Raw genomic sequence first — 12045 nt, 5'->3', positions numbered from 1 at the left:
GCTGCTGTGAGTGGGACAGGATCACTCGCTCAGGTTGAGTGGGCACATTCAGGTCCAGTATTTATCTTAAGTAGGCCCTAACACCAGAGACTTGGAGTGTGTAAAGTAATTTAAGCTAAGAAGAGTAGGTGCACTTAAAATCCCCTTCCCTGTTTTTTTAAAAATATAATATTCATCAATTTATTTAGGGTTTTTTCAATCCCCTTGCAAGCCTGTTATGTGTTCGAAGCTGTAAAAAAAGAAAAAAAGGATGCAAGTTTGTGACCTGCTCTCTTTGGATATACTTGAGATACACGTTGCCCTTTTCCTCCTGGGCCTGTGATGTCATTTCATGTCATGTGATGTTATCTGATGTAGCGATGAAGACTTTCCATAACCAGACTCAGACGTCTATTGTCTCGTGTTTCATATAGTGCCTCTTTAACCTGCCTATTTGGCCCCGCCGTGGGCCATTTACTCGACCTGCCCTGCCCTCTCTTGAAATGGACCACCGAGGGAAATGTCACAGGAAGGCAGATTGTTTTTTTTTCAGTCAGATTATTGTGGCCTTTGTGCTACTGCACAGCTCTCATCAGCTCTGTGATGTGATATGCTATGCAGTGAAGATATGGAACCATGGCAACAGGGCTTATAGAGTTCTTGAGTGGACATGGCGTAGTTCCGCGCTCATGGGACCGTACCCCGACTATCTAATAGCATGGTAGCGAGTACATATCTTCTGATTAGTCATTATATATCCTGGCTTATGTATATTTTAGGAAACTACGTAAATGTAGATGATTCATGCAGAAATATTGATATTTTGTACAGAGGTCATCTGCTTGAAAAATGAAATTGAAATAACACATCTTGTTTGGTGTTTGGTATGAAAAAAATATATAAAAAATATCAGAAACAACATATGTGAAGCCCGTCACACAATTCCTACGTGAGCAAAATATAATTTTAATACCTCCATTGTATTAGGTTTTTTGTATGAGGTTTTTTAACTTCTGCTCTTACTCGATACTCCTGTTCATAGAGTGTATTTCCTTTTCCCATGTCAGAGCCGGTGCGGACCCCCAGCAGAGTGCGTGCCAAGAGCCTGTCAGCGTCGGATGTGGAGGTGATGTGGAGAGGCCTGCCCTTTTACACCAGCCGGAAAGCCGACCAGAGCAAGAGAATCCTCGGATACGAGGTGGGTACATATTAGTGATAATGCGGTAGTGGATCCTTGGATATGAGATGGGTATATTAGTGGTAATGCGGTAGTAGATCCCTTGGATACGAGTTGGTATATATTAGTGGTAATGTGGTAGTAGATCCCTTGGATATGAGGTGGGTATACTGTATATCAGTGGTAATGTGGTAGTAGATCCCTTGGATACGAGGTGGGTATATAAGTGGTAATGTGGTAGTAGAGGATCCTGGGATACGAGTGGGTATATATTAGTGCAGAGCCATAGATATAACAGAGTGACCTTATGCATTGATCTCTGGTCACCTGGCTTTATGCTAGTCTCGAAGGATCCGGGTTGGATCCCGAAGTTTCTATCACTGCCATATATCCTTGGGCCCGGGACAAGTGATCCCTTTGCCCCCCCCTCCCCCATGTCAGCTTCCCTGCTGGAAGGCACACAAGGGTGTCTGCGAAGGCTTAAGATGTTTGATGATCTGCAACAAACAAGGAGTACAGCACCACACAATGACACAGTCGCTTCCATTCTGTATCAAAGCCAAAGTTGCTGCAAATGCTGCCTTGATCAAGGTTTAACCACATAGGTCTGTGTCAGCACTCAGCAGTCCAGCGACATGGGATAGTGTGTGTGCGTCTGTGTGTGTGTGTGTGCGTGCGTGTGCGTGTGTGTGTGTGTGTGTGTGTGTGTGTGTGTGTGTGTGTGTGTGTGTGTGTGTGTGTCTGTGTGTGTGCATAATTGCGTGCGTGTGTTTGTGTGTGTGTGTGTCTTTGTGTGTGCTTGCTTGCTCCAACAATCAGTCATCAGGGTAGCAACAAGCATTTGTGGCTGCCGTTATTGATGTGCCTATCCCTTTATTGATGTCTCTTCCTGTATTGATGTTTGTCTGTGCCTAATACGCCTTGGGCATAGGTAATTGAATTGATCACAAACGTGTTGTTTAGTCATCGCTCCATATGTTCGCCGTTTCATCTCCACCCCGTACTCACTGACTGCTGTTGAGGATCGTTTAATGTGATCCCAGTAGGTGGATGAGAAAATAAATTAAAAACAACAGCAACGACAAAGAAGGAAAAAATAAAGGGAAAATAAAGAACTCAACAGAGCAGAGAGTTAGAGTTAGAGGATGGTGGGGAGGAGGAGGGAGGAGGGGTTTAGTAGGAGAAGGGGTGCTCTGTCTGAAACAGTGTCCCAGCAGTTTCCTCCAGACTACGGAGCCAAATCTAATATTTGAGTGAGGGCACAAGTTTGATCCATTAGATGCAGGAGCGCGATGTGTCTTTCTACACTACACACCCCTGCCTGTCTCCTTATCCCTCCTACCTGTGAGTCTGCCTGCCTCCCTGTCTTCCTGTCTCCCTCCCTGCCTGGCTCTCTGCCTGCCTGCCTGGCTGCCTCCCTGCCTGTCTGTCTGCCTGTCTGCCTCCCTCCCTGCCTGTCTGTATGCCTGTCTGCCTGCCTCCCTCCCTCCCTGTCTGCCTCCCTGCCTGTCTGTCTGCCTGCCTCCCTCCCTGCCTGTCTGCCTGCCTGCCTGCTTCCCTGCCTGTCTGTCTGCCTGCCTGCATCCCTCACTACTTGCCTGCCTAGCTGTCTCCCTCCCTGCCTGCCTAGCTGTCTCCCTCCCTGCCTGCCTGTCTGTCTGCCTGCCTGTCTCCCCCCTGCCTGGCTGTCTCCCTCTCTGCCTGGCTGTCTCCCTCTCTGCCTGGCTGTCTCCCTCTCTGCCTGTCTGTCCGTCTCCCTCCTTGCCTGCCCTGCCTGTCTTCCTCCCTGCCTGTATGTCTGTCTCCCTGCCTGCCACCCTCCGTACTTGCCTGTCTGTCTGTCTCCCTGCCTGCCACCCTCCCTACTTGCCTGCCACCCTGCCTGCCTGTCTGTCTGTCTCCCTGCCTGCGTGCCTCCCTCCCTCCCTGTCTGTCTGTCTCCCTGCCTGCCTGTCTGTCTGTCTCCCTGCCTGCCACCCTCCCTACTTGCTTGCCTCCCTGCCTGCCTGTCTGTCTGTCTCCCTGCCTGCCTGCCTCCCTCCCTGTCTGTCTGTCTGTCTCCCTGCCTGCCTGCCTCTCTCTCTGCCTGTCTGTCTGTCTCCCTGCCTGCCTGCCTCCCTCCCTGCCTGTCTCCCTGCCTGCCTCCCTCCTTCCCTGCCTGTCTGTCTGCCTGCCTGCATCCCTGTCTGTCTCCCTCCCTGTCTCCCTCACTACTTGCCTGCCTCCCTGCCTGCCTGCCTCCATCCCTCCCTCCCTCCCTGCCTCCATCCCTGCCTCCCTCCCTCCCTCCCTGCCTGTCTGTCTCCCTCCAGCTGTCTCCCTCACTACTTGCCTCCCTCTCTGTCTGCCTCCCTGCCTGACTATCTGCCTCCCTGCCTGCCTGTCTGTCTATCTGCCTGCCTGCCTTCCTCCCTGCCTGCCTCCCTGCCTGACTGTCTCCCTCCCTGTCTCCCTCCCTCCCTGCCTGTCTGTCTCCCTGGCTGCCTGCCTGTCTCCCTACCTCCCTGCCTGTCTGTCTCCCTGGCTGCCTGTCTGCCTGCCAGCCTGCCTCCCTCCCTGCCTGTCTGTCTGCCTCCCTCCCTCCCTCCCTGCCTGTCTGCCTCCCTGCCTGCCTGCCTGCCTCCCTCCCTGCCTGCCTGTCTGCAGGGCGCCCTGGGTAAACAGTCCTCTTGGGCCCCCAGCGTGAGGCGAGGCGAGGCGAGGTGAGGCTCCGCAAATGAGCGAAGGCAAATTATATTTGTGCCCTCATCCGTCACCTCCCCCTCCTACAGCACTGCCAACCACAACACCCCCCCCCTTGACAAAGAAAAGCTTTTATCAGTTTCAGCGGCTTGACAGCTGTGAAATTTGGTTACCTCACCAATTGGATTTTTGTATTTTTTTTTCCAGGATGCTGAGGGTGAGGTGGGTCAACAACACCATTTAAATACTGAGGGAGGTGGGTGGTGGTGGTGGGTTGGGTGCGCCTCTTAACCGGCACTCAGATAGAGCCTCCAGTGGCGCGCTAACTGTCTGCGATACAGATCCGCCGCTGCGTGAAGGTCAATGTGAGACTCGTTTGGACGGCGAGTTGCCCCACAGGGGCCGATGATGCCGGGGCTGAGTGACTGCTGGCTCTGCCTCAGCGTCTAGGATGATGGACAGGGATGATAATAATAATAATGGAGTATAGTATAGTTGCATGCATGGCATCGGATGGAGTCCATTTTCGTAAACACTGCAGAAATAGTGTCTGCCAGTAGTCACACACACACAATCTAACAAACACAAACACACACACACACACACACACACACAGTTATATGGATGTGATATCTGAAATCAATGTCAAGACAACTAACACAGCAGGGGAGAAGCAGTGAGGAGTGTGATAAGGGTAACCACAACACAACACAACACCAGTTTGCCTTTATTAGGACAGCACAGTGAAGAATGGGACAGGAAATGAGTGGGAGAGAGACGGGGGAAGGAAATTACCTCTGGCTGGAATCGAACCCGGGTCCCCGGAGTAACAGTGCAGTGCCCTACTGTTTGCGCCACGGCTGTACACATGTACTTATTATTATTTTAATTTTTTGGCCTTTTTCTTGCCTTTATTTGACAGGATAGTGAAGGTAGTGAGCAGAGAGAGATGGGTGAGGATCGGCAAATGACCCGGTCCGGAATCGGAATCGGCTTAGTAACCCAGTGCCCTACCGTTGTGTCACGGCAGGGCCTGTACATGTGTACTTTAACCCCTTATTGTCTTGTCTTGTCTTGTCTTGTCTTGTCTTGTCTTGTCTTGTCTTGTCCCGCTGATTCTAGCTGAGGTACTGGGAGAAGACGGAAAAGGAGGAGACGGCGAGCGTGCTGAGGACTGTGGGTAACCAGACGTCGGCCATCATCCAGGGCCTGAGGGGCAGCTGCACCTACTATGTGACGGTGCGGGCCTACAACACGGCCGGTACCGGACCCCCCAGCGGTGTCGCCAACGTCACCACCAAGAAGCCGCGTGAGTGCCTCCTTTGGAGACACCTTTTTTTCTTTTTAAATGTTTTTTTAGGGGCTTTTTATGCCTTCATTCGATAGGACAGTGTGAGATGGCGAAAGGAAGCGAGTGGGAGAGAGAGATTGGGGGAAGATCGTGAAATAACCTTAGGCCGGAATCGAACCCGGATCCCCGGCACACATCCGACAGAGCCACGGCCAACTTTGAGACACCTTTTTAAAAATATATTTTTTTCCTTTGACTGGTAAACGAAATTCAAAGCACTTGCCTCTAAGGTGATTTTTCCTAAAATTTTGTTGGCAATGTAGAACCAAAAGATTAGGTCTATCATTTTTGCCATTGCCATGGCAACGGTTTTCTGACAGGTACCGTATGTCTGTTATTTCCATTAGCATCAGAAAACCATGTGACCAAACTTTTAAGTGGTCTGAAGCATATGATCACTAAAATTGAAGTGCATTACCTGAATTGGATAGAAAATACATTATGCTGACATTTCGGGCAATAAAATCAGATAATGGCGTCATAGTTACGTCATAATACCAACTAATGATACCAAAAATGATGTTATTCATAGATCTTTGTATGTAGATAATTTCCTCCAAATTTGGTCATACGTTATTCCGTTCATAAGTTATTAGAGGGAGGGGGATGTCAAAAAAGAAATGAGTCGTTTAGCTTAAACCCACTGAGATACCATGACACCCCCATGTAGAGAGACCTTTTGAATTTTTTTTTTTTTGTTTTTTTTTATTGCTGTGCCTTTATTTATTAGATAGGTACACAGTACAGAGAACACAGCAAATGATTGGTAGAAAGAGATGGGGTAGGGAGTTGGGAAATTACTAAGGCCGGTGTTCTGTCGAGATGAGCTACCAGTAGCTGAACTTGATCGATTTACAATCTAACGATTTACACTGCCTCGTCGAAATGAGCCACCTTGATTTACAGTCCGTGGAGACGTTTCAATAACTTGCCGATACATGGATTGTTTATTTCATTTACTATTTTAAATAAAATAGCGGTGTGTCTCGTCCGTGCCTATAGACATTTCCGGAGGAGTTTCTAATAATAGCCAACTCAATATGAACTAGGCGGAACATCACAGTTGCGTTGGGTTTTTTTTTTTTTATAATTAGCAAATATTTAAATCCAAGCTGAACGCCTCTGTTCCCAGGACATGACGAGGGTCATAATCTATGTGTGAGTTTTTGCTTCGCAAGTAGGGAGGCCTACATTTGGTACAACCACCTTTCGGGGCTTGCAGCAGGCTACATAATTAGAGAAGTTTGGTGCAACGTTGGGTGTGAGATATTGCTCGGATTTTCTTAAACAGAGACAGCCTGTCTAATTGTTTAGAAGCCATGGGCTACTTAGGAAAAGATTTATGCAACGAGGGGTAAATTAGGCCTAGGTCAGATTTTCTTAAATCAGTAGGGTTAATTTAGTAGATGTCATAGGCTATTTTAGGAAAAGTTGCTCAGTAGCGAAAAGGAGCTCATCTTGACAGGGAGCTCATCTTGACAGGACACCGGATTCAAACCTTGATCTCCATGAACAACCTGCCTGCACATGTTGAACATGAGTGTAATTTTAGGTGTGGATGGTAGGGACATGGTAGGGACATGTCCATACATGTCCATACCACTTTTGAGGAAAACCTAGCTTGTCCCCACCACTTTTTCACAAATATAATGCAAAAATCTGGAGAGTTTTCTGTGTTAATGTCCCAGCCACTTTCCAAGCCAAAACTACGCCTCCTCACAGCACCTCCCCTTTGAAATACCTTTGCTGTACTCTTTTACCTGTTCCACTTTTGTTTCCTTTCCCCTTTCTCTCTCTTTGTCCTCCTCTTTCTCTTGTTGTTTTCCGGTACTCTTCCTCTGCCATGCCCTTTTATTTTCTCTCATTTCTCTGCCTTTATTTTCTCCCTCCCTCCCTCATCTTCTTGATCTGTCTATGTCTATATTCTGTTTGTTCTTTTCTTTCAGCTATTCTTAACTGAAGCCCCTTATTTCTCCTGTTTTTTTTTGTCTTCTTTTGTCTTCATTTTTCTTCACTAGTCACCTTTGCCTCTCTTTTTTCCGTGATGGATCATTTTTTCCTGTTTTCTTCTCCCTCTCTCTCTCTCTCTCTCTATCTCTTTTTTCTCTCTCTCTGTGTGTTGCAGCCCCCAGCCAGCCTCCGCTGAAAGTGATGTGGAACACGTCGAACTCCAAGATCGTCCTAAACTGGGAGCAAGTGAAAGCCCTGGAGAACGAGTCCGAGGTCATGGGCTACAAAGTAAGGCAGCAGGGGTGGCGGCTGGATTAGTTTGAACTTTATTACCTCCTCCTCTCTCACAAGGCTTGAGCCTCTGACCTCGAAAGAAAGAAAAAAAAATCCCTCACATCCTCCTTTCTCTTTTTTTTCCCACCGTCCTCTTTTTTTTCTCCCCACCTTCTCTTGTATTTCTTCCTTCCTTCCGTCTCTTTTCTTCCTCTTTCTTTCTCTTCCCCAACGTACCCCCTTTTGTATTTCCTTCCTACTCTCTCTCTCTCTCTCTCTCTCCCTTTCTCTCTCCCTTTCTCTCTCTCTCTCTCTCTCTCTCTCCTTACCCCCACCATCCACACATCCCATCCTTGTTCTCCTCCAAAGGTGCTCTACAAGCGGCGGCACAGTCGGCCCAGCGTGATGGAGACCAACACCACCTCGGTGGAGCTCTCCCTGCCCACAGACGAGGAGTACATCATCCAGATCAAGCCCTTCGGAGAGGGCGGCGAAGGCAGCAGCAGCAGACAAATCACCATCCCCAGAATAGCAGGTCAGCACAGGCTGCCAGTGTCAGACCCACCTGGTGCACGGCCGGCCCCCTTCCTTCATTCCTTCCGTCCCGCCCCCTAGGCGCAGTGGCCAGGGCCTTGCGCTTTATAACCCCGCAATTAACATGCGTCAACCTTTTATTTCACCGCAAAACGCGCTCGCTCCCCTTTGGCTGCAAGAGGAAAATAGCAGGCTCTGATCTCTGCTGACCTCTCTGGTCAATAAAGAGCGCAGGGCCGGATTAATGCACAGGCTAGATGTGGCTGCAGCCTATGGGCCCCCACCTGCCAGGGGGCCTTGATTGGTCAAAAGTGAAAAATTGCAGAATTATGATAAGATGGAATATTGAAAAATTCATCTGTCTTGTTGAATAGAGATGGTAGACCTTATCCTTAATTCTGAGCTTGTAATTGCGTCATTGTCCTATGTAAATTTGTCAATTTAAAGTTGCTTTCCAGGGGGCCCCATAGCAACCTGTAGCCTAGGGGCCCCAGGCCATCTTAATCCGGCCCTGAGAGAGTTGGTTGGGGGTGGAAAAGGAAAAGCAGTGGAAATCTCTAAGAGCTTGACTCTCTCTTTCTTTTTGTTTCTATAGAACTTGTCCAGAGGGACAGCGTATAGCGCAAGGTGCCATATCTGACTTTTAGTGTTGCATTAAGTCAAATGTGCCCTTACATACAGTACGCTCATACCTATAGTAAAAGTTCAATTGTGTGATGAAAAATTCCCCTGCGTAATCTGGTAACGTGAAGTCATTCGAGATGTCACACTCTCTCTCTCACAGCAAGTTTGATTGCTCTGGTATTGTGATTAACAGAAGTTTCTTGAGGGAAATAAAATATTACTCATTTGCGTGCCAGCATATAAATAAATTAAAGCAGCATTCTGCAGTTTTATCGTCGCTTGCCCTATAGGCTAGAGAGAATTTTCTCTCATAGAAATATCCTATATGAGGGAATCCTATACGAGGGAATACCAAGGGTGAGCGAGAAGATAGCTGGAGAATGAGACTTGCAGGACATTGCCACAGGCACCCAGAACTGCCAGCGAGTAAACTGGTGCTATGGGAACCATCACATGGGTGCCGGTTAAGAGGACGTCCCACACTAACATTTGTGGACATACTCAAGAAGGACGCCGAAGCCCAGAGTACCAGCGAACTGAAAAGATGTATGGAGAATCGAGATGACTGGAAGGCTCGTCTGAGGATGACCTAGAGAGAGAGAAAACTACAAAGACCTGGCCCTGCCGGTAGGGCACTCGTCTGCCATGCGGCCGACCCGGGTTCGATTCCCGGCCTGTGTCATTTTCCGGCCCCTCTCCGTCTCTCTCCCCATTTGCTTCCTGTCCACCTCTCAAACTGTCCTGTCAATAAAGTCGTAAAAGACCAAAAAAAAGCTTAAAAAAAGACAAAAAAGAAAACTACAAAGACACCCATCACCTCCAAACTTGCTTAGTGCACAGAAGGCGTCAGAGCAAATTAAGCAGCGTCCTTCACCCTGTTGAAACTTGATGAACCACTGAAACGATTTTGGAACAATCATTGCAAGGTTGAAAAAAACCCACTTAGTATTGCTTAGGGTGAAGTCACTTTTTCTCAATCTCACAGTTTCGAGCACGGCCAAATGCTCTTGCTTTGCGAAGTTAAAGGGCATTGGGTTCAGCGAAAGCCTTGGTAGAAATGTTTTAAAAGTTTCTCCTTAATGTGTCTGTAATGTGTAAATGGAATTAAAGTTGATTTGGCATGTCCTTGTCTTCTCCAGGTTCCACTGCAGTGGGTTCAGCCTCCACCGTCTCCACCCTGTCAGCCCTCAGCACAATAGCGTTGTCCTTCACAGCACGGACGTCCTTATGACCCACCGGATCACCGCCGACTATTTCCGCGTAGAGCGTAGAGAATATGAGGACAAGAGACACAGGTGACCCTGAAGCTGCCACTGCAGAGCAGCAGGAGTCGAGGCGACGACAACGACGACGACCGTGATGATGCAAACGACCAAGTTAAATCTACATCCATCCATTTAGACGCTAGAAAGCAAGGCTTGAGAGAGGAGAGGGGCTCGGGAGGGGGAAAGAGGAACTAAACTGAGTGAATTGAGATTACGTACAGTAGGGCAGAAAAGGTTACAGTAGGCTCCTGCCACATAGGAGGCTACAAGAGACTGGGTGCAAAAACAAAACAAGGCTCGAGTCTGTTGTTACCAAAGCAGCTTACAAAAAAAAAATAGAGGCTGGGGGGTAGAATGAAAATGTCTTATAATATGCTTAATTTTGTACGACATACCTTGTTTTTTTATATACATTTACGTTGACTCAACTTGAAAAACTGATCTGCAACCCAGTTGTTGCTGGAGGGGCTTAAAGTGTGGACAGGAGCTGTTGTAGATGCATGTCACTGACATTTGACTGTGTAAAACAAAAAACGGGATTATTTTAATGGGAGGAAACCCCCCTCTCCCCCCTTGGAACCCTTTAGACATGTGATGTGATACTGTTTATTTCCAGATGAAAAACCTTGGTCTGTTTACTGTCTGGACCCATACAGTCATACATACATCACATGACTACTCCCCCCCCCGCCCATCAGTTCGCGTCAGCATTGCACTAAAGCTATCCTCCCTGCGATGGCAGAGTTTTAAAAGAAAAAAAGGGTAAAAAAATATAGTTTTAGAAAGAAAAATGAAAAAAGATGAGCTAGAACATGCTTTATATTATGAACGAGGGTGAATGTCAATCCATCTCTCCTCCTCTGTAAGTGAAACGTTCCCATGCCGGCTCCCCCTGGCAACTCTGTCGTTAAGCCTATTGAAGACTGCTAAAACATATGGCTGTCACATCATCATCATCATCATCATCATCATCACCCATGCATTTATGTACCGTACATTATAAAGCTCTTCTTTGCCTTGTGTGTGCCTCATCACGTGTTTTAAAGATCCTCAGGTCCTGAAGAAAAAGCCTTAACTTATACCACTTATATATTTATTTTACAAGAGTACAACTGTATCTCATCGCTAGCCTAGCGCAGTCAGACTTTTTATGCAGCAGTTGTTTGTGACTGAGTGAAATTACAATGAGTAGACATATTACATGTACCTATTGCATTGCTTTGCGGTACGTTAGGACTTCAACAAGGTCCATCTTGTGATGTTGCCACTCATCCTGGTTCAAGGGCGATACAGCATGTGAGGCCTGGTCCATTTTAGTGGGGGGGGGGGGGGGGGGGGGGTTCTGCTGCTATCAATTCTTTCATTTCCTTCCTTTTTTTGTTGTTGTTGTCCCTCCATAGGGAATATTCTGCAGACGCCGTGTGTGTGAGCCTGGTCCAGTACGTAGCGTGTAAAATTACTTGAGCGCCGTTAGTGTGTCGTACTCTGAGGGACGCATCGTAGGCCTAGGTTGCTGAGTGTTCCTCACAATCACGCCATGGGGTGAAAAAAAACAAAAACAAAAAAAGTGTAATATACTTTTTGTACATTTCAGATCATTTATATATTAAAAAAAAGAAACAAATAAATAAACAAACAAGCAACGTTTCTAAAGAGCTGATCTTGGTTTTTATCTGACTACACAAGAATGGTGTCCATTAAACTGCTCTTCTGTCGCTCTGCATGTGTCTCGTCTTTGGGTTTCAGCCATTTTTGCTTGTTGACTTGACTGGCTTGTAGTCATGCAAGAGATTGGGAGAGAGGTGCGGGGTCTGTCCTGAAGTTTATGTACATGTGTCCACGTGTGGCAAAAAAAAAAAACCTCATCACCTTGTCATCATCTTAGTCTCTTGCTCATACAAAAAGTGCTTCTCCATGCTACTGTGTACCACTAGAGATCTAGACTCTTTTTTGATGTTGTTCCTTGTTTATACTGGGTCGATGAATAAAGTTTATTAACTTATTTAACACTGTGTTCAGACCGATTTTCTTCTTCTGCTGTTGCTCATTCCAAACAAGGGGTCACACACACACCGTATACACAGCCCCAGACTAAACAGCATAAGAAAACCATTTTCTCACCAGCAAGTGAGCAGAATTTGTAATCAAATTGGCACCGCTTTGAAAAGATGTGAACTATTGAGCGGAGTATAGCTGCAGTTACATTTCAT

General features: G+C 47.2%; 1 protein-coding gene across 1 annotated transcript in view; it reads left to right on the top strand.

The window, feature by feature from the left end:
• cntn4 (contactin 4) overlaps window positions 1-11143 on the top strand; it is a 229798-nt gene extending 218655 nt beyond the window's left edge. Inside the window, exons 19-23 of the mRNA XM_063215268.1 lie at window positions 1047-1177; window positions 4961-5147; window positions 7315-7427; window positions 7782-7947; window positions 9710-11143. Coding sequence (XP_063071338.1) covers window positions 1047-1177; window positions 4961-5147; window positions 7315-7427; window positions 7782-7947; window positions 9710-9801 — 689 coding nt within the window. The 3' untranslated portion in view covers window positions 9802-11143. The remainder of the gene's footprint in view (window positions 1-1046; window positions 1178-4960; window positions 5148-7314; window positions 7428-7781; window positions 7948-9709) is intronic.
• Window positions 11144-12045: the final 902 nt, after the last annotated feature.

The sequence above is a fragment of the Engraulis encrasicolus genome, chromosome 14 (assembly GCF_034702125.1).
Source record: "Engraulis encrasicolus isolate BLACKSEA-1 chromosome 14, IST_EnEncr_1.0, whole genome shotgun sequence".
Lineage (NCBI taxonomy): Eukaryota > Metazoa > Chordata > Actinopteri > Clupeiformes > Engraulidae > Engraulis > Engraulis encrasicolus.
The sequence above is the reverse complement of the archived record's forward strand: the minus strand, read 5'-3'. Positions and strand labels throughout refer to the sequence as shown.